The sequence below is a fragment of the Ooceraea biroi genome, chromosome 8, assembly GCF_003672135.1.
Source record: "Ooceraea biroi isolate clonal line C1 chromosome 8, Obir_v5.4, whole genome shotgun sequence".
In the NCBI taxonomy this organism is placed as follows: domain Eukaryota; kingdom Metazoa; phylum Arthropoda; class Insecta; order Hymenoptera; family Formicidae; genus Ooceraea; species Ooceraea biroi.
Genome location: NC_039513.1, coordinates 15,275,640 through 15,298,478, shown reverse-complemented (window position 1 = coordinate 15,298,478; position 22,839 = coordinate 15,275,640). Strand labels below are relative to the sequence as shown.

At 41.1% G+C, this 22,839-nt stretch overlaps 1 protein-coding gene across 19 annotated transcripts in view; it reads right to left on the bottom strand.

Moving 5' to 3' along the window:
- The window catches only part of LOC105285619 (sodium channel protein para), a 43,988-nt gene that overhangs the window by 11,359 nt on the left and 9,790 nt on the right, over positions 1-22,839 (bottom strand). For 2 of the 19 annotated variants that reach the window (XM_026971913.1, XM_026971903.1), the window contains 21 exons: positions 21,885-22,013; positions 20,064-20,155; positions 19,079-19,291; positions 18,631-18,691; positions 18,151-18,460; positions 17,608-17,892; positions 15,981-16,037; positions 14,580-15,029; positions 14,018-14,111; positions 13,839-13,907; positions 10,816-11,090; positions 10,518-10,691; positions 10,061-10,411; positions 9,536-9,770; positions 8,030-8,161; positions 7,643-7,775; positions 7,448-7,572; positions 7,061-7,320; positions 6,808-6,981; positions 3,259-3,381; positions 111-233 (listed from right to left, as the gene is read on the bottom strand). In XM_026971913.1, the coding sequence (XP_026827714.1) occupies positions 111-233; positions 3,259-3,381; positions 6,808-6,981; positions 7,061-7,320; positions 7,448-7,572; positions 7,643-7,775; positions 8,030-8,161; positions 9,536-9,770; positions 10,061-10,411; positions 10,518-10,691; positions 10,816-11,090; positions 13,839-13,907; positions 14,018-14,111; positions 14,580-15,029; positions 15,981-16,037; positions 17,608-17,892; positions 18,151-18,460; positions 18,631-18,691; positions 19,079-19,291; positions 20,064-20,155; positions 21,885-22,013 (3,865 nt within the window). Of the gene's footprint in view, positions 1-110; positions 234-3,258; positions 3,382-5,867; positions 5,991-6,807; positions 6,982-7,060; positions 7,321-7,447; positions 7,573-7,642; positions 7,776-8,029; positions 8,183-9,535; positions 9,771-10,060; positions 10,412-10,517; positions 10,692-10,815; positions 11,091-13,838; positions 13,908-14,017; positions 14,112-14,579; positions 15,030-15,980; positions 16,038-17,607; positions 17,893-18,150; positions 18,461-18,630; positions 18,692-19,078; positions 19,292-20,063; positions 20,156-21,884; positions 22,014-22,839 lie in introns of all 19 variants that reach the window. The other 17 variants (XM_026971900.1, XM_026971901.1, XM_026971902.1 and 14 more) reach the window with 17 other exon arrangements.

Here is a 22,839-nt window from a genome sequence, read left to right as displayed (position 1 = left end):
AGAAATAAGTACATTAGATAAATAAAAATAAATATACATATAAATATAAGAAATGCCAGTTGGCTTCTATGAAGATTATTATCGTTATGCATAAAAAAGGATATACGTACCTTATAATATTTGCCAGCAAATAGCTGCACCCCCATGATAGCGAATATAAGCCAGAAAATAAGGCATACCAGCAATACGTTGAAGATGGATGGAATGGCTTGGACCAAAGCGTTAACGACTACCTATGAGAGACGAAGTTTTATTAAAAACACATTGTCACGTTTCGGTATCCGACTAAAATTTTAGCTTTATGCTTTATCTAGATCTATGCACTCGACTATATGCGGCGTGTGCCACGCGTGATGGGCTCGTATTTAGATCGAATAACGCCAAGAAATTCATTATCGTATAGAATTTATTAATTAATTTCATTATCGTGTAGAAACAAAATCGAGATATTTATCTTCGAAATAAAGAAAAAATACTTTATAAAAGCATTTATTTTTAATTTTGTAGAAACATATTAAATTATTCTTCTCACTTTTTGTCTCATTTAATGATATTACAAATATTACATAATAATAAAAATTTAATAGAAATTTAACTCTTTCTAATATTATGTTTTTTTTGTGCAATAGCTTAATTCTATGCATAATGCTTTGATTTTGCAAGCGTTTTTGAAAAAAACAAGTTCTCATTAATCTAATTAAAACGTAAGGTATGGTCATTATAAGCAAGTGGGTATCCAATGAACTTATAATAAGTCGAGTGTGTATAAAGAAGTCTTTTGTGTTACATACACACCAAGAAATCGATCTTTCTCGTCACATTAATAGAATTTCACATTATTCAAAATTTTTCTCATTTTGATAATGTACAAATTATTGCACAAGTGACATAACGTATTTTTACTTTTCTTTTATTGGTGTGTATGCAGTTTATATAGAAAGTATTGAAATCAATAGAATCGAATTTGAGTAGAATTGTGATTTTGATTGATCGTGGATCAGTAATGATATGCGCATCGAGTAATCTATATATCTACAAGTTTCACATAAACGGGTAAATCGCGAAAAGCAGCCACAGGCAGATTCGACACGTAAAGCAAGCAAGCAAATTGCAGCACAACAAAAAGCTGACGAAAGCAAGCAAGCAAGCATTCAGCATTCACATCTAATTAAAAATACTACATTTAAGCAGTTTATATACAGAATATCCCAAAGTGTACAACAAATTTCTTATCTTAGGATTTACGTTTTAATAATTTTTACATTTTCTTAGCCTATATAGATTATATCGCATATTTAGTGAGCAACTTTTTAACATTAAACATTAAAGCTGAATTATATATTTACACCTTATGTTATTAGATAAAAGAATCTGATTTCGCTAATTTTGTTTAAAAAGTAATTATCGAAAGATTAAAAATTTATAACCGATAAATGTCTTGAATGGTAATTTTTTCAATTCAATTTCTTGAGAAATGTAATGCTTTCTCTCTCTTTTTTCTAAGGACATTCGATATATAACTTCGACTTGAAAAAGAAGGGAAACAACTCAGAATCATAGATAATATTTTATTCGTGCGATTAATATGTCCCCCAGAATCGCTTGCGTGAAATGCGAATCGCTTCTCGAGGAATCGTCGACTCTTCAAGTCGAATACAAAAATCCGTATTCGTCCTAGGGAACACATGAATCTCAATTTCGTATCCTCCTATCTTCGTGGTCTAATCGTGCAATAACAGAACGCAAGAAATAAAATATTGAACCGCCCCGGGTAGGGGTGGTTTGCAGCGAACTACTGTAAAATAGAAGAAGACGTGTCAGGGCGTGGGCATGACAGTAATCACTAGACCCAGTGTCTCAGCGACCTTGTGTTGCGAGTATGTGATACGAGTATGAGCAACTTGCGAGGAGACTCGTCGCGATCATCGTGGCGATCGTGAAGGGCGAGTTATCGCTGCGTCGCGTTATCGAAGATAGGGTGGTCTCATATCGCACACTCGATCGCAAATACAACTGTCCGATTCGAAAAGCACGATGTTTCGCGGATGGGCGACGGTTTTCAGAATCCGACAGTAATATTTCACATCCGAATGCGGTATGAAGATCTATGTGTCCAGTGTGCCTGTATTATGTATGTCGAGCCATCAGAATGTAACGCTGTCACGCGCACTGTCATCAAGCTCGTGATGGGAGCGAAGTCAGATATACGGGATGTTCCATTCCTGAATATGTCACGCACGGGGATTTGTCCTCGCGACCGTTCCACGTGCGGATTTCGCATTCTCTCTCGCGTGCAAGCAAGATGGCACAACTCGTATATCAATGACAATGTGTGTGAGATAAAGCGCGTGTTTCTATATATGGACGAATTTTTATCTACGCGCTATTTCACGCATTCGCATTTCTAAGCTGCTGTGCATTCGCGACTGCCTCTAATTTAGCATGTTCACGTGCAACAGGGAGAGAATAAAAGTCGAGTTTTCGGTTGCAGAACCCGACGACGACGTTGTAGTTTCTCAAGAGTCGCCATGCAGGCTCTTGATAAACGCAGTCGGTCGATCTGTCGAATCTTGTGACAGAGGATGGAAACAATGATGATTTTTGAAGAGAATTACATTGTTCCTAGTTTGCGAGAATTTTCAAACAATGTATACGCATCGATAACACTTGCATGAGAAGAAAAAAAATAAAGCTAGCATACTATGATCTAATAACAAAAACAATAACAATTTATAAGAAATAACAAGTTTTTATAAAATATTCAATTTGCAGTAGCACGTTTAAAGAACCGAGATAACGCGCGAGTGTCGCGTCGTTACTTGGAGACGGAAATACATTCGATCAACGAATTTTTCTTACTTTAATAAAAAACATGATGTTACTTATTTTCTTTTCATGTTAAAAAAGAGAGTTTGATATTTCGTCACGTTTCTAAGTTCCGTCAAATAATCGAAAGACTACAGGTCAAACGACCATTTTTAGTCTACCACGTCAACTAAGAAAAATCCATCATTCTTCGGACGCCCCCTCGATGCGAGATATATCTTGGATTGTCAAGAGATACCGTTACACTCCCCCGGATATTCGTACGGGGTTAACTCAACCGAGTGGCGTAATATAACTCCGACACACTAGAGTTGAACGGAGACAGACGGATACATAGGGGTGCCGTGTCGCCGAGGGGGTGATCGACTTCGCCGTCGTCCACGGCGGACGTGGAGCAAGCGACAAGGTCTGCTGAGACGGTGGGCTACATACCCGCATCCCCTGCATTCTAGACATCGCCCTGAGTGGCCTTAGGGCCCTTAGGGTCCGCATTGTTTTGAAGGCTTGAATCCCGCCAGCGCCACAGAGCGACGCTAGGAAGTTAATGAGCGATACCTGCGAGCGAGAAACGAGAGCGAATCACAGCGAGAGGTAGACAGAAAGGTGTGAGGGAAGAAGCTTGAGAGATCAGTTCTTCAACGGAGGCGTCGGGATAAGGCGTGGACGAAGAGAAAAGGAGGAAGAGAGAGTCTAACAAAAGGACATCCGTGATTGAAGTCACTGCACCTCTTCGACGGATCGAGACGGATTTGGACATCTGTACAAAGACGTAATTCGGGGAGCTGTCGATCTGTGGAGAGTCGATTTTTTTGCTATATCTATATAGAGATGTATATATATGTATATATACTTATATACTCGTATGTACATTATTATATCATCTCTCTGTAAGTATCGTCACATTCAATGAGAAAGATAAGAATTTATCTTGAATAAACTTTTTTTTAAATCAACGATTCATGTAAAAATTAATGCCACTAATAGAATTTAGGTAGCATGAACAATATTCATAAAATTATCAGTAATCACATTCCATCATACTTACGATAGTACAATATCTAAGGTGCTATAAATGTAAAATTTTATACACGCAGAAGTTTGGAAAGAATTCAGAAAATGACTAACGCGTGTTTGTCATACAAAGATATTTATAATACATGAGAAATTATGTTTCATACGCGTGAATCAACACGGTGGCGGTTTGCTATTTTCAAAAACAGATGCGTGACAATACTTGCAGAGGAAAACTACATTAATACAGTACAACAGATATATAAAGAGAAGGGATATACATATATATATATATATATATATACATATATTTTGTGTGTGTGTGTGTGTGTGTGTGTAAAAGGCGTAAAAAGAGATTCAGGTACGGCACATATAGCAATTAACAATAATCAGGAGATATACAGACTGTGTGTATGTGCATATATATTATATTGCACGTACGTGAGAAGATACATATGCATTTATATATAAATATGTACATGTATTATATATATAGACACACACACAATCAAAGACAGAGATAGAATAGAACGACAAACAGCTCGGTAGGGATTATCATTATACGAGCAAATACTATCGGCTGCATCCTGAAACAGATGAAAAGGTTCGTCATACTTGCAATTGCATCGCATCACGCGAGTGCCAATTTTTCGCATCATAATAATAATACGTAATTGATTAGCTTTGCTCAGAAACGAGAAGATTACGCTAATTAAGAAAAAGAGGAATAGATATACGCGGTTGTATATACAATTTTTTCAGGAAATTTGCGTATATCCGGAGGCGCACTCGCGAGAACGTCGCAATGTGGTCCAAAAGAGAGATCTTGATAAACATCATTACATGTTATGCGCGCAGATGCACATTACATCCCGCGCCCGCGCGCACACGCACAAACACACCATACACACGTACGAGTACGCGTACGAGGAAATCTTTACACTACACAAAAAGCATATATATGTATATATATAATATGTATATATTGTATATATAGATATTTATGGTACTTTGCACAACGTGGTACCACGAGGTTCTTAGAAAAAGGCGTACATAGGCGACTTTTAGCTAATAACGACAACGACTCCAGTATCAGTGCAGACACCAAGTAGAGACGCCAGTGTATCTCTGCACATCGGTATAAGCACACCATAGTACACCATAGTAATAAGCTACACTCGCTGCGTAGCTGTTCCTCCCGCACATATCCCATCAAGAATTTCGTTTCTGTTCCACCTCGTTCCGATTTACCACATTAACGAGAATGTCTCAAAGCCGAAGCTTCGTACTGCATCCAACGGATCGATATTTTTTGTGCTCTACCGAGATTCATTGAATTTGCGGTCAGCCGGAACTGAGCCGAAATGGAAACCTAGTCTGTCTTAAAGGGTCAACGCGATTCCTGCCTTGGCCGCAGTTAGCATCAATATATGTAATTACCTTTGCATTACGACGAGCTATTTTAAAGCAAACGAAGAGAAACTGAAGGAAGAATTGTATCTTAAGTACGTTTCCAATTTTAGTAAATAATAATGAATAAATAATTTAATCAATTGTGTCAATCATATATCTTGACGGATTAAGAACTTTAACATTTTATATATTAAAAGATGCATAATGACTAATTTATTTATTCATCACGAGTACGAGAAACGCCTCGCGCACCAAACATAAATCATTCTCTGCATTGATGTTGCCAGCGATGTTAGTTCCTTGAATCTCATGAATTTCATAGAACAATTTCGATCAATTCCGGCTCGTTCCCGACTGTATCCGTCACGAAGGTACTACTTCGAGAGGAAGAAAGAGACAGTCGGAGAAAAAGGAACGGTCCATGCAAAACCGGCGGTCCCTCGTCAGTCGGGGGTCCGCTCGGTGGACAAATCGAACGTGCTGTCGTGGTAGGTAATATCGATCGATCCGTTAGCTCCGTACGATCCATCAAACGTCGTTGCGATAACAGGCTGAATCAGGCTCGGGTTTCTTTGCACTTTATTTTTGCTTTAAGTCCTCGTCGACCGATGACTTACTCTCATGCCCTCCCATCGTGAGACTGCTCGTAAAGGCCTCAAGGCCCTCAGTGTTCTCATGGAACGGAAGGCCGGGATGTCGGCTGCGCCAGCCCAGATAGCGCCCAAGTTGATCAGTGATAGCTAGTTTCATCAAACATTCATCAGACGGGACGTGATATTTGCGTCTGTTCTTACAATAATACTTAATGACGATCGGTTAAGAGAAATCCATCGGAAGCTTCCACGCTCGGCTCCCACCGCTTCGCACATCGGCATTAGTCGATCAAGGGGCGAGAGGAGTAAAAGAAAATGAAGGAGGAGAGACAAAAATGAACAACGAGAGAAATAATCGACTTCGCACGCGAGACTCGTTGTATATAAATGCAAATATCGTTCGTTCTTTGCAGCTTTCCTATCCGCGACTCCATTTAAAATTCTATTTAAAGTAATCGTATTTCCGATCATTCGATATGTACCGTAGAATTTGTTTATATTTATGTGTAAATGTCTAAGTTTTTTTTATCGAAGCACGAATGAGCACATTTTTCTGCAACGTGTCGCGCATGACTTTAATCTATTTCCATCGCTAGGTGATACGCGACCGATAAGACAAACTGCGATATCTATGTTTCACGGTTCTCCGAAGTAAATTTATAAATGACACGGAGACAATGCGGCAAATGATCGACTCACGTGCGAAGTCATACGAGAACAATAAATTCTCTCGTGTATTATTTGCCAGGCGTGCAATTGAGCTTTCATTATAGATTTTAATTTTATACACCGTTAGATCTGCATTCGAAGCTCAAACACCGAAGACAAGCGTTCCGCAGTAATCACGCAGCGTCGATTGCACACCTTGTACAAAATTAAATATTTCTAATGATCGGATCGTTAAGATCGTTAATCGTTAATCTCGGAGAGAGTGAGAGAGAAGAAGATGGTTGCGTGAACTTACCATGACGATGATAAAGTCGAGCCAACACCAGGCATTAGTGAAATATTTCCTGAACCCTAGAGCCAGCCACTTGATCAACATCTCGATGAAGAAGATCACAGTGAATATTTTGTCCATATAGTACAATATGTCCTGCAGTATAGGTCGTTGTTGAAGATGAACGTCCTCCAAAGCCTGCAAGGCATTCGCTCGATTGATCGCTTCCGAGATGCGATCCTTTCCTTCTGATAGAAATGTAAAACGAGGATCTCACCAAGGCCAAGCTACTCAGAAGGATCATGGTAATGACGGCAGTCTCGAAGTACTTGTTCTCAATCAGCTGGAACGTCTTCAACCTCAGGTTCGCCCAGCCTTGCCAGAATGGTGCGTCGTCATCGCCGGCCAAAAATGGAAACTTCTTGTAGCAATTCTCCGGGCAGCAGTCGGTGGGGTAATTCGATTGAATAGGATCGTCCTCCGCGTGTATGATCTCGCCGTCAAGTTCCTCTCCTTCTTCGCCCTCATCTTCCAAATCTGAAAAAGAATTTTTCTTATCACGTCGATGCGTGAAACGAATATTTTCTGCGCAATTATTTCGTTCTGATTTATTCCTACAAATTTTTTTAAAAAATTTATAAAATCGAATAGTAGTTGGACTTGCCTTCTTCCTGCTCGAGATCCTCTTTACTCGCGTCTTTCTTCTCCTCGCCGTTCAGCGAGTCCATGCTGCCCTTGTGACTCTCGTCCTTGAATGCCCGGTTTTTGTGGCTGCCATAGGATTTGTTACTGCCGAAGAGACAATCGAATAAGAAATAAGAAACTGTCCTGCTACGTGAAACGAATTAAAGATACCGACCTGATGGTGTCATCTTCGTTCTGATTAATGTAATCGTTATCCAGCCTATAATCGTGGTGGTTTATCGAATTTGCGATGACTTTCGTGTTGTTCATGCACAGCTTGCCCCTCTTCAGCTTGTTTTTCAAATCTCCTTTGGAAAAGGAATCAGTTTCGATATATTAAACACGCTGCGAATGTTTTATAATGAAGAGAAAACTCGTCTAGCATTCCTCTTATAGTATTTCTCTACGCTATGAAGATAAAATTTATAAACTTGTGTTCGTTTTACCATTTTAACACGTTATGAAAGATGCTAGACAAAATGGCTTGTTACTATCATTATGTTACCTATATATGTAATAACAAAGTTGTTGCATATTTTTTCGTCGTTCCCGATACGCTTACCATGGATAGTAAACTCCATCCCGTCGCCAATCGCAACCTCAAGCTGGTTGAGCTCTTTGGCGCTCTTCTTGTCTCTGTACGCGTCCAATTCTCCATCTGCAAGATCTAGGTCCCCATCGCGATCAATTCCATCTGCACAGTCACACAAAATCTCTAACCCGCCCTTATCAGGTGATTCGTATTAAAAGACAAATCGAAACGCGCTTAAGAAAGAAAAAAAATTATACTGCACGCCATACAGGTAGTTCGTCTGCTGTATATACATGTCTTTCTCGTGCACACGTATGTACCGCTCTCGCATTTGCGATTCCCGACATCGTCGAATCGAGGAATCAAACCAATTAGCAACATGATCACGTCGTTTGCATGCAATCAGTGTATGGTGTCATTTATGCTCGATGGTATCAGTATTCCGATTCGGTTGGAAACTGTGTGCGTCAGTGATTCCGATCCGTGAATGTTTTATGCATGATACCTGCTGCATCGAGCTTTTTTTTTACTATAAAATCATTTTATAAAATTTTATATAAAATTCTATAAATCGATTACTATAAAATCTTCTGTCGATGTAAATATACGAAGATGCGAATCAATATCGCGTTCATAGACTGCTAATGAAACACTTAATAAAATTTGCTGTTTTAGAGAAAAAATTAAAGAAAGATTTTAAAAATTATGTACATATATTCTCAAAAATCGTGGTCTGTATTTTTTGATTTTTTACTAGTTTATTAGTATATTAGCTAAAACGCATAAAATTTGTAAATGCTTATTCATTTAGAAGAGCGGTTCGCTGTGAACCGAAATGCAGCATGTATCACGCGAGTTTTTATGTACGTGTCTAATTCTACTTAATATAATAGTAAATTAGTATTGTCTTTCTGGACAACGATAAAATCGTCGTCGAAACCACGAAGTAGAAAAATGCGTTCCCAAAATAAGATGCATAGCAACGTATAACTGCCAGGCGGCTAATCAGCGAAACAAAACTTAATTCGCGATTAATCCCACCGTGCATCAACCAACAGTTTGTCTATCTATTTCCAAATATTGCTGGATCAAATCACTATAATTACACAGATTCTGACCCGGACAAACTTCAGAAGAAGCTGAATTGTTTATTTGAATTGCAAATCGTAAACGAAATTTACGATACAAATACGTCGATGCAATTTTAACGGAGCAGAATAGCAAACTAAGTAAAATTGAAGTCTGCATAATAAATCGAATGTGCCAGTCGACGTATATATTACGTATTATTATTATCAACGTTACATTACGATCAACAACAAATACATGAATTTGTAAAAATGTTTAAATGCTTAATTTCATGCGTTTGAATTGCGACTGCTCCGTTTTTCGTTGTAAATTGTCATTTCGTGATCTATTATCATTGGTCGCCGACTGGCACCAGCACAAATGTGTGAAAGTGTAAAGCAGTAACTGAAGAGACAGTGCCCACGAACTACACAGCGCACACAGCAAGCGATCTGATTGGATATAAACCTTCTTTCCAACTGTTGGACGGTCCCTCACCTGGCGCCTGATCGGATATCTGATTGGTGAGTTTGGCTCGCATCAACTTTAAGACGTTAAGAATATTTTGCTTGATCCATTTAATGAAACGTGCTATTCGGTCGATCGCCTCCGCGATCTTGTTCGTGTCGTTGTCCGCAGTCGGAGCTGACAGATTCGACGAGCCGAAGTTGCTGAGCAACAGAGCTAAGAAGAGATTCAGGACCTGTTCGATTGAGACACAGGGTGATTAGTCGCATCGAATTTTCATCTACAAATAAATTTATTAAAGAATAAAATGCTCGCAAAAATTCCTGATTTTTAAAATTGCTTTATACGAAGCAATTATGCAGAACGAGCAGAAAACATTGCAAGGGAGTCTTATAGGATCCCATCAACTTTAAAACATGAAAAATGTATCCAATCGCCACTACAGTGACAGGAAAAAACTGAAGCAATGACGTAGAGATTTGAACGTTAAGATGTTTAACGTATATGAATCGCCTTTATACTTACGACCAAGTTACCGATGACGACGGTGGCCAAGAAGAATGGTATGCAGGAGACGTCGCCGACCAGCATGCAGTCCCACATGGACTCGATCCACTCTCCGCACAACACGCGGAAAACGATCATAAAAGAGTGCATGAAATCGGTAAAGTTCCATCTAGGCAGGTCGCCGTCCGGGAAGCGGTCGACGTTGTCGGTGTAATTCTTGCCGAAGAGCTGCATGCCCATCACGGCGAAGATGAAGATGATAATGCACAACACGAACGTTAGATTACCCAACGCGCCCACCGTTCTGCCCATGATGGAAATCAGCAGATTCAACGTAGGCCACGATTTAGCCAGCTTGAACACTCTCAGCTGAAAGAGATCGCATTTTTAATTCACGACAATCGCTCTTGAAATAATTCACTGCTGGTTAATCGGCGAGATGACAATCGCATATGATAACATGAAGAGTACTCACCAATCTGAAGGATCGTAAGACCGACAGACCTTGCACGCCTTCCAAACCCAGTTCCAGAAGCGAGAGAGCGACGATGATGAAATCAAAGATGTTCCAACCCTCTTGAAAATAATATTTCGGGCTCATCGCTACCAGCTTCAGGGTCGCCTCTATACCGAACGTCGCCGTGAAGAACTAGAATTCGATTCGGATTACTCGTGTGATCATAAATTATTTAATTCGCGCGATGCATCGTGTGGAGATGTGCATGTATGTACATCCATCTCTTTCGCGACAATATCGCGTTCGCAACACTCACGTAATTGCCGGATTTGAGCACTCGCTCCATATCTTTGTCCATGTCGTGGTGATCCAACGCCATGAAGAGCGTATTGACGACGATGCAGAGTGTAATGAAGAGTTCTACGAATGGATCAAAGACCAAGAAGGACACGTACTTCTGAAACTCGAGCCAGAGCCAACAGCAGTCCCAGACGCAAAAGATGTCGATACAACGGAACATTCCGGCCACTAACTTGTCCTTGAATGTAGGCTCTTCTTCATCGTCGTCTGTCGGAAAGTAATAGGTCGAAACTGTAACGCGCGTTAGTAATTTTGTCTGACACCACTCTTTTTGGGGAAAGAGGTTTTTCTTTAATCAGGTTCATTCTTCGAGATCACAGATTATATACACAGGCAGGCAGGCAGGCAAGCAGAAGGCGAAATCAAGAAAGGCGCATTATGCACACACACGCACGCACGCATACACTGAGCAATGAATTGCGTACCTTTGAATATGTATATCTAACGCTACATTGTGCAAAATATCTTTTAACATTATGTGTCTTGCATAACTGTTTACAACGTTGCATTACGTGCAATTTTGTAAATATAAGAGACCTTTTTATTTATAAAAATACTTGGTTTTTAGAATAGAAATTGACACTTTGTTTATTTTGATAAAATAAACAACATAACGTTTTGATATATTTTGTGTATACAAATTCACGTAAATTGCCGATGTAGAAGTAAAAAATAAAAGTTAAACAATTATCACAGCGCGAATGATGTGCAATGCGACATATTTACATTGTAACATTTGAACTCGACAGTAATTATTAATATTTTATGTTTCATACAAATTAAATAATAAAGCTTTCACATTTTACTAAAGTTTATATTATTTTAAAACTTTTGTCGCTGGAGAAGTCATAAAAATTATTTTATCATCTTTCATCTTTTAAAATCAACCATTATGATAAAGCAAAATGTAATTGGATTATTAAAAAATGTTCCTGCGGCGAAATTAACAATTAAATTTTGTACATTGTTGTAACGTAAGCAATCAATGACAATTAAGCGTAAACTTGAACCCGCAGAATTTCTCTTCTCCAACTCAAATGTTTTACAGTGAAATAGAATTGACAAACAAATCACACATAGCTGTACACTTCTCAAACCAAGCGACAATCAGCGCGGTGTTTAAGAAACGAACTTGATTTTCGCGGATGGCAACGATAACGAAATTCGCAGACGCGATGCAGCGAAAGTGCGATTATCAGCAATGCGTGCAAAAAGTCGAAGCTATTGAATCATCGATCAGTTTCTTTGCGAAAACTAACAGCGCGTCACCGAACACTCCTTTCTATTTTCGAAATATGCTGATTTCGCTGTACTGTGCATCCGAGACGAACACGATAGTGCCCTTCGACGTGGTGATGCAGGTGCAAAAGTATTGAATGTAAGATTAACCAAAATCGCTGCAGTTTTATATCGAAAATGAAAAATAAACAGGATTTCTCAATCATCGAGAAAAATAAAACAACAGATATTTTAGACATTACTTGAAAAATAAAATATCGTGCTTTTTTTGCAGTTTGTAAGAAAGAAATTTTAATTGATATATTAATGTAATATACAGGGTAAGGCACCTAAAACAGGCCACCTGAATATCTCGGCTGTTATTGGTAATAGAAAAAAATGTGTCAGACCAAACTTGCATGGTTTCGAGGGACACATAATTTGTTCTAAATAGTTTTTTATTAGGTGGACGCGTAGAGGTCATATGAAGGTCAACTTCGTTTTTTTAAATGGTATGATATGTTTTTTTACGTACCATCTAGTAGAGCGTTTGAAGATGCGCACAAAATCATTCAAGGTCACTGAAGGCTAAAATTTCTAAGTGCTAGAACTTTTTCATTTTTGAGTTTACAGTATTTTTAATAGCAGAGAACTCTAGGCAATATAAAGTAAATTATTTTCCCTTGCAGTTGGCCTTCAGTAATCTTGAATGATTTTGACCCGTAGATCAATGTGCGCATCTTCAAACGCTCCACTAGATGGTACGTAAAAAAACATATCATACCATTTAAAAAAACGAAGTTGACCTTCATATGACCTCTACGCGTCCACCTAATAAAAAACTATTTAGAACAAATTATGTGTCCCTCGAAACCATGCAAGTTTGGTCTGACACATTTTTTTCTATCACAAATAACAGCCGAGATATTCAGGTGACCTGTTTTAGGTGCCTCACCCTGTATAATATACAGAATAAACAAAAATATTAATAAGCTTAGGAAAAAAATATTTCAAAGGCAACACATGTTTAGGAAATTATTATTAAATATTATATATACATTTATCGACGATTGAGACAATCTGAAAAAAAATCGAAGCATGAAGCTACCAGGGTCGTGCAGCTGCGGCGAAGGTGGTAATCTGTGTCATATCGCAGGGAACGAACAAACTCTGTTTCCCCAAAAAATTACTCTCACAAACCGCCCTCAAGGGCCTACGGGCTGCAATCGTGATTCTTTCTCGTCGTGCATCACGCTGCTCGGAGAGACAATATCCTGCGCTTTACATTATCCGTCATTTAGATGCTCGTCTAAGCGATCGCTGACAGACGTGTATGATCGTGCCACATCGTACATGGCGGAGCCGCATCGATTTGCACACCATGCTCGATCATGAACGAAAAAAAAAGAAGAAAAAGAAGAAAATACGAATGAAACGATGAAATGACGGATGTGGTGATCTCGCGACTGCGCTGGGTTGAAAATTATAAATGAAACCTGACACACGGTCTACCCATAATATGTACAAGGCGCGCAGCCTAGGGAAGAAACGTCCAGCGAAGTATGTCAGAACGCAATAGAGAAGTAGTACACGAGAGACCTCAAATTATAGTGTACATCGAACGGCAGGATGCTCATCACACGTTAAACAAGATATACACAGTTTTGCGACAGGTGATGGTACGGGAAGAAACTGGAGAGAAAGAAAACTCGAGGTACTCGAGATGCGGAAGATATGCGATAGGGAGAAACGCGACATTACCTCCTTGCTCCGGTGTCTGGCTCTGGCGGCCGGCAGCCTGCTCGATGATGTCGTTCAGCACCATCACGTCTGCACAGACATGAGAGATGGTAAATTTGATTTAGTGACTTGAGAGAAGCCTAATTACTCGTTCGCTAACTCGTTGGTGACAAAGACGCGATGAAAGCGCGCGACCTTACCCTTCATGTCGACCACGGCGTGCTGCTGCGATGGCTCGATGAACGGATTGTCTTGCTGCTTGGTCTTGCCCATGGGATCCTCCAGATCGGCCTCCTGAAAGATTTCCAAGAATTGCGAATATGGGAGGATCGTTGCGTCAGGTGAACGTCAGATCTTGGCGCGTTAACGTCCACGACAAATTTATGCAAATATGTTTGAAGCACGGTGTATATTGATACGAAGACCGAAACTGATAAAGGTATATTCCGCTAAGAACGTAAATAGAATGTACCAAGAGCAGCGCTCGTGCAGTCGCTGACTAATCACACGATACACGTGCGTAAACACAAACGTACAAACATATATTCCTCCGCGAGATGAAGCTCATTAACACGCTGCGTTCCCGCAGTTCAGCAGACTCCGAGGTACCCTGCCTTCCGTCAAACTCGCTTGCGCCTAATCCGGGATTTTCTCCCTAACTCTATTTCCGGAATCTTTCTCCACCTATCCACTGATCTATCCGCCGATCATTCTATCGCAATAGTACCCTGCAGCCTCGAAATCCACTGAAAGATCACTTACGAAATGGTACTTCTGATTGGTGTCGGTGACATGGCCGTTGGCAGGCGTCGTCTGCTTGTTGTTTCTGTTCCTGAGGATCTGCTCCTGCTTGGTGATCTGCTTGCCGATGCTGTCGATGCCGCGGATACCGGGGAAGGCCAGGTCGCCGTGGGACGTGTAGGAGAGCCGCGAAGCGTGTGAGGTGTAGGATGAATGACGCGAGCCGAGATTCGCGTAGTACACCGGCACCACGATCGTGCCGTTCTCCTCGGACATCGGCGTGACCGCGTTCGAGTCGTCGGCGTAGGGTAGGTGCTCCTGGGCGTCCAGGTACGTCGACAGCACGAGGGGCTTCCGGTCGCCACCCGGAGGCACGAAACACCTGCCTCGACCATTCCGTATCGTGAACTGGTGGCTGCCACGGCTGCTGCGACGCAGATTGAACGGTGAGCCGGGTAGGCTCAGGCTCGCCTGAAATTACAACAAAGCGGACCACCGCTTTTCTCTCTCTCTCTCTCTCCGTTCCCGGTCCTCTCTTCGGAAGGCGAGGCGCAGGCGAGGACCAGCCAGAAAAGCGTCTCTTTCTCTCTCTCTTTCAGCGACGGAGACGACACTCCCGCGGGACGACCGTCACGTGACATTTCCCGGTGTGTGTTCGAGATCGATCGTGACCTACCGTAACGCTTAACGGATCGCTTGAGGAGTCACGAGCTGTGATGCGTGAAGGCTTCAGCTGACACTGTCCAAAGTGGGTCCTGAGAGCCACCGTATTCACTCCGAGAGATAGGAAATAGATGCCTTTCAACATCTAAGAGATTTAAATCAAAATGATCTGAAGACCTATTTGATTTAACGAGTAGAACCCATTTAATTACAATTTTGAATTTTAACACAGCAGGTGACTCTTCGAAGAAACCAGCTTCTCTAATCTCGTTCCGTTTCCTTACTTTAACCACTCAATCGCAAAGTTCGATGATCGAGAAAACGCGACAGTTGTAGGCTGCCTATCTGATCAGGTTTTAAGCGATCCGCAATTAATCTTCCGGATGATACACGCGACATCAATTCCTATCGGACGCAATTGAAAGAAAAAAAAGGACGGGTCGCTCGGCTCGAAATTCGTGTCAGTCATCTCGCGATGCCCGCCGCTGCACGAGACGATCGATCATCGCCGCGATGATTCGCGCTGCCACGAGTCGGGATGAAAATCCGGCGAGGAGGATGAATGAGCGCGTGATAACATGCGCGATTTGCAAGAACGTTTCCTCGGACGCGCTGACAACTGCGGGTCGTAACGCGCGGAGCACTGATGAATGATGCTTCTCGAGGATGACATCGTGAGAGATTGTGATCGGATCCTAGAGTGCTATTTAGTGTACGTACGGTCGGTGCTGACAGAGACACACGTCGTGACACACGTACCTTCCGCAGACTTTCCTGGTAGGCATAAGTAAACTGGCCATTAGCGGCGCGAGGAACCTTAAGAAAAAAACAAGAAAAGATCTCCCACCAAACGGCTCGTAACGTGGTCTAATGTGTACACCAACGAGGCACTCGAAATAGGTAGAGTATTACATAACACTTGCAGAAGCACACATAACACAATCGTGGATGGAGGCAGAGAGAAAGAGAGAAGAAAAGGAAAGATGATGAGATTTACACGAGAGAACATTCTTGTCGAGTGAGAAGGCAGGTTGCGAGTAAGATCATCTATTGTAGAAAAAAAAAACACTAGGCTAGTGAAGGAGACACGAAGATCGGCGACTACGTCCGCGATCGAATTGGGCTCGGTCAATCAATCGGAGTGATCGTACATCTTGGTGCTAGGAAAACATCATCATCTAATTTCTCACGTTGTTCTCCACGTTGGGAATTGCGAATTGTTGCAACGGCATTGTCACTTGCACTGAAATTTCCGTGTCCCGCGCAGACAGCATGCATCATTACAAGCGACATTACCCGATATTTCGTATCTCCGTGATTGGCTACTAATCGCGGCATTCGCTTCTCTGCATGCATGCTCCGTAAAACATGATCGTAATGCCTGGTATGCGGCGTGTCGGTATTATTACGGCCGAAACGTTCACGGTTCCGCGCGTCACCATGTAATCGCAATCGAAGCAGCGACATTTAAAAATGCATTTACGATGTAACTATATAGAGCAAATGATACCAACGAGAGGGAGACGGGTTCTATGCGCAAAGCCACCTATCCAAAGGGTCATGGCAGTAATACGAGCAGTCGAGAAAACGCAGCGAGTATCCCAAAAAAGGCGTACGCGAGTAGCGGAATGCTCGAAGAGATTTGAAGAAGAGTGACAATCTCTGCTTCTTCAAAATCCGAGCGACGTGCCACTGGCAGGAATTGAATTCGTTACAATTTAGAGATCAATTGCACCGAGTTCTGCTGAGGCTCGGGATTCAATTTCTCCACTCCATTACATCGATAAACATTTTTTGGGACATCCTATACAATACGCCAAGCATGCTACAGAACAGCTGATGTTACGGGAAGGCTCGACTCGTCGCGGTATTTTCCTCTTTCCGCTGTGTGTGTGTTAGGCCTTATTGTTAAGATAATGAGACGTGCCAGGCACTTACACAATCTAATCTGAATTCATCTGCATCTGCGTTTTAATAATGTAAATTAATTGGGAAGGATATTGGATATATTATTCATTAGTGCCTATATCAACAATGCGCGAGTTATTTTAATCAGATTCGTCTGATCTAGATTTGCATTCGCCGAGATTTACCCAGCATACTTCCTGACAATCTCCGTTAGCCCACAGTAACGTAACGCAGACGTAACGCAAACCTGTCCTGCATCCAGCGGGACCGGAAACGGCCTGATTCCGAATTTCGTGATCACAATCGCGCGCTACCGACGAGTCGAGTCGGATCGAACAGCCTCGCACAAGTTGCTCTCGTAAGGGCGAGGTATGGGGGAGGTTTCTAATGAACAACAGGGGCCAACAACACGGTACATTACGTCAAAACGACGCGGAGGAAGGTTCGATATCCGTACATCGCCCAGCCGGATACTTACGGCGCTGACTTTCCGCACTTTATTGGCAGCGCTGTGGTTGTTGTTGATCTGCTTGAGGTGCCTCGGATCGCTAGCGGACTCGATCGACCGTATGCTCATCTTCTCTTTATTGTTGTCGTCGTTGCCTTTCTCTTGACCAACGAACGATTCGTAACTGTGACATGAGAAATCCGAAGGAGACTTAACAATTTGCTCCGCGGCGACTGCTGCCGCGGCTGCGGCTTCCCGTGCCGCGGCCTGCGCTGCGAGCTTATTCTCTTTTGCGAGTGCAGCCTCTTCGGCTTCCTGTTAACATCAAGAGAAAAATTTTTCGCTTAACTCAAGATATTTTTAAATTAACAGCTACGAGAATATCATATACAACGTGACAAATAGCTCACAAATATTTTGACATTTTGAAAGAATTAATATAAAATAAACAAAATAGATCAAATACATAGCTACATGACTATACAGCGAAAACGAAAGTGTTAAGAGTCACGCTTCGACATTTTCGTTAAATCGGAAAAGAGCCTGCTGGGAAATTGCTAACTGATCACTTACTCTCATGGCCTCTTCCTCGGCGGCTTCTTCCTCCTCAGCTTTCTTTTGCAATTCGTCGTACGACATCGCGACAATAGCGAGGATCAAGTTCACAAGATAGAAGGATCCGAGGAAGATGATTACGATAAAGAAGAGCATATGCCACGGTCCGGCCGATCGTAGCACCAGTTGGTACAGATTCTCCCAGTAGTCCTGTGTCATAAGACGAAAGGCGGAGAGCAATGCCCAACCGAAGGTGTCGAAGCTCGTGTAGCCATAATTCGGATTAGTGCCGTACCCTTGTAAACACGTGTAGCCGGGAAGGCACTGCCTGTGTTCGAAAAATATTTCGTGAGTTTTGCATCAAAACCGCAAGCGTATACTTTAAATAACTTTCCTAGCATCTAATTAAAATCTCTATTTTAATCAAAATAAAATTGATCAGTCCAAGCTGGTGGCTTTATTGCAAAAAAAGCGATAAGCAAAAATTGATCAACTTACCCCGCCCCCGAAATATTTCCGCACAACGGTATATTTTTAGCTTCGTCCATGTACCAATTAGCTGCATGAGAGAAATAACGAAAAATACCGTGATTTAGTATGAATCGGTATTATCGGAAATTAATATCAAAAGAAAATGATTTCATAAAACGACCAATTAGCACACATAACTGCACCTCGAGAATTATTAGCTCGTGCAAAGCCCTTCATTAATATAGTGCATTTCGTAAGTTAAAGCTGTACTGTCGAAATGTCAACGCTCAACTAGCTTATGCAATGCAGGTCAATCGCACTTTGAGATTCTTCTTGGATAAGAGACGTTTGACAATAAATGTTGCAAAGACATCTATAGTTTCATACAGCTTTGATCTCTCGGAGACGCCACGAACGTGCTATGGTTTTTTCTTTTCACGTGTTTTCACATTTTCATGAAAAGAGTCTTACTTACTTTCATTACTAACAAACCGCTTCCAATTTTCGTCGGTGAGATTACCCCAGGAGCCGTCCTCAGGAAAGTTCTTTATACACTTTTGCGTGAGGACCCCCATGTAAATCTGAAGGCCCATCAGCGCAAAGACGGAGAGGGAGAACATCGTCAGGATTATCACATCACGCAGGTTCTTCACGGATTCTATCACAGCGCCGACAATGGTTTTCAGACCTAGACAACGAGAACAGAAGGGCAGTAGATTCAGTCTCGAGTCTGCGACGACTTGGAGACAGCAGCTTGGAGAGATGCCGATCGGCTTGTCGTGCGAAAGAAGAATGGCGGTTCGACCGCGAGAGACAGGCACACGAATGAAGTGTAAAGTGCGAAATGAGTATTTCTCTTTCGAGAAATTCGAAATTGGAAATGAAACAGGGGAGCACAATTCCAAGCGGTGGGGCAGAAGCGTCATGACGCGCGCGATTTTGTGACAGCTGACATGAAAGCTCGAGAGGCTTGCTCGATGCGCAACTCACGGGCTCGGAAATCAAAACGTAAGTGTAAAAGAATACCATCTGAATACATCTGAAACTGCACACACGCCGTTCTCCCGATATCGTATGATACGATATGCGATCAGGTTTTATCCTCTTCGCATCCATCTACTTCCGGACAAGTTTCGTGCAGTCGAGATCGACGATTTGCCTGGCGAACGCAAAATGATAAAGAACGGAAAACGGAACGGAAGAAATGGAGAAACAAATTGATCGCGAGAGAAGTCGTATCTGCACGAAATGGATCGGAGAAGAGTAGATATCAAAACGAGCGGATAAACGGGCGGTGAAGGAGGGTAATGATGATGCGAAGGGCGGTAGAAAGCTGCAGTGAAATGATGCCGGTCGTGTGGACACGTTGATGATGCGGAGATGTATACAACCGCGGCAAGTGTGTCTGGGAACCAACTATGTGTTTGCGTTCTACGACCACTTCTATACTCTAAGCATACCTGGTACAATAGCGACAGTCTTCAAGGCTCGGAGGACTCGAAATGTCCTGAGAGCGGCAAGGTTGCCTAGATCTATGCCCATCGTCACATAACTGCAATACACCCGAACATCACACACATTACAGTGATACAAACAAAAAGACAAAACAAGTTAGAAGAGATCGGGGCGGGGGATAGTAGTTACGCAAACGGTTACTCGCTCTACTTCTCCTATAGCCTACCAAAAAGTCTGCACGAACTGCAACGTGTATATCGTAAGGTAGCTATTACTGCATGCACGATTCAATGTAACATGCCGTGTACCACTTGCCACGGGTTCCGCAAGATTGTACTCGACAATGTGTCTCCCGAGCCTACGTCGTTTCCATCAATTTTTTTCGTGAAAACATGATTCCGACAAATTAATCAAGTATTATCTAACCGCAGTATTTCTTTCTGCGGTGTACATACGCGAGTTCTTAGTTTGCACTAGTATGTTACGTTCTTGATAAAGGCAAACAGTTTTTTCAATAATTTTAATAATTTTTTTCATAAACAATAACGCGATTCCAAGAGCGCGTTTGTTAATCTTGAGGAATAGTTTTGAAAAAAGGACGGGATATCCGTGATTGTTCATTGTACTCGATAATGATTTCGTTGATAATGGCAATAATTCAAGAAAGCAAAATGAAAACAAATTATTTCGAAGACATTCTTAATTATTTTGAAGAAAAGGCGATTTGTCAAACACAAATAGGAAGTCGTTGAATCTCGTGGCACGCGATCGGCGATGTTACGATGCGCAGTCAAGTTTACTCGAGTTTATCGAGTGAAAAGTATACACGTATCGATCATCTATGAACAATTACTCAAGTAAGAATAATAATAATATGTATGTATATAGATGTGTGCTAAACTACAACAATTAGTAGTCAACTGACTTAATCGACTCGACGTAAAAGTGCTAACGTCTAAATTCAACGTATTACGATGGCAATAAAGAACTCGTTGTTTGTAAAACGCCAAAAAAGACTAAAAGATAAGAAATAATGCTATCCCTATCTAGGTAAACTAATCTTTAAGTACCTATAGACAATAAGTACACCCCAGAGTGTATGCGTGTATGCGCGCGTACATGTCTGCGTGTATCGTGAGGTGTGATATGAACGAAGATTGAATATATACGTATTATTCGATGCTATGGAAATCTCTTACGTTAGTATACTCAACGGATCTAGCGAAGAAGTCTTCTACTATCATAACCTGGAACGATCTAACTTGAAGTACTAATTAGCGTTTCGTGGATGTCGCTCCGATGTTATCATGTACAAAGTCGTCATAATTTTGATCAACATTGTTGTATTTCTCGTTGCTACTACTCATCGATTTGCAGTAATCCGTTTCTTTGGAATGGTCTAGGTTGCTTCTTTTTTAATTGCATTATACAATCAATAAATCCAGCTGTGTGCTATTAAAAGAATCTCTAGATATAGCAATCTTTGTGAGAGACTTTTTATCGGAAATTTTGGGGGTTGTTTTAGGTCTTTGAAGCCTGAAAAGATAGTTAAAGAAGATAATAAATAAAGTTTAGTTTTTCTTTTATAACATTCTATCTTTTTGTCGTGTACGAGGTCGAAGTAGAATTAGAGCCTAAAATTCTTCGATTACATAGGATCATCACGATTACATTCTTTCGGCAAAACGACGACGATCCCTTTCGCTCTCTTTCGTTCATAGCATACTCTACCGTGTACTCGCGTCCGTCTCTTTACTTTCTGTGCTTTGTTCCCGTTCTCCCTCCCTCTTTCCTCCCTTTAAGAAGAATAAGTTTTAACTACTCACGCTAAAGTTATAACTACGAAGTCGAGCCAATTCCATGCATCTCTAAGATAGGTAAAAGGTTGCAGAATGAAACCCCTCGCCATCACCTTAACGGCGGACTCAAATGTGTAGATGCCCGTAAATATCACTCTGAAAACAACAAACAGCATTCAGCTTTTTAAATGCCCCTCTTAATCATAATTATCTATGCACACCTAGCGTGCCTAGAGTCGCTGAGAAAAACGCGCGCGAACAGCAAACATCTTGCGTGAAAACGTGATCATGACTATCGATATAATAATCTCCGCCTAATTAGTGCATTAATTATTTTATTATATGAAATATACATTCGCTGTTATCTAAATGTATTATAGTATGTAAATCTCGATTGATAAATTATTAATAAATTTTATTAATAAATTCGCAGCATGCGAGCGGAGAAATTTTATATTAAATAGTATGATCACACACATACTTTTGTGTTAGCAACATCAGTCGCGTCTAAACTCGATAATATAATCTTCGGTAACTATCGATATCTATTTTATTGCATATTGATGTGTACAGATTAGCTACCAGTATATTCGCATCAGGCACAGTGCACGCGAACGAATTATTCATAGCGAGAGATAATAAAAATTAATCACCGCACTCATTGTCAGAGTAATCATAATATCAACTGCAAAAGATACAGTGAAATACAGAATAATAACAAAAAGATTTCAACTTTCTATTATTTATAATATCGTGATAAGAACTTACAAGAGCGTTTATCTATTTTGCGCTCGTTAAATTAAACTATCTTTTATTCATAGCAATTGTGTATAATGAATGTACATATACTTATGTGTTGTCTCTTAAAACTGTCGAGATTCTTTGCAATTCTGATTCCTTGAATCTTCATAACCACGTTTGCAAATTTGTAGCATTTTTGCTACTCGTTGAATCGTTCGCGCGGTTCGCCCGTCACGCCTAG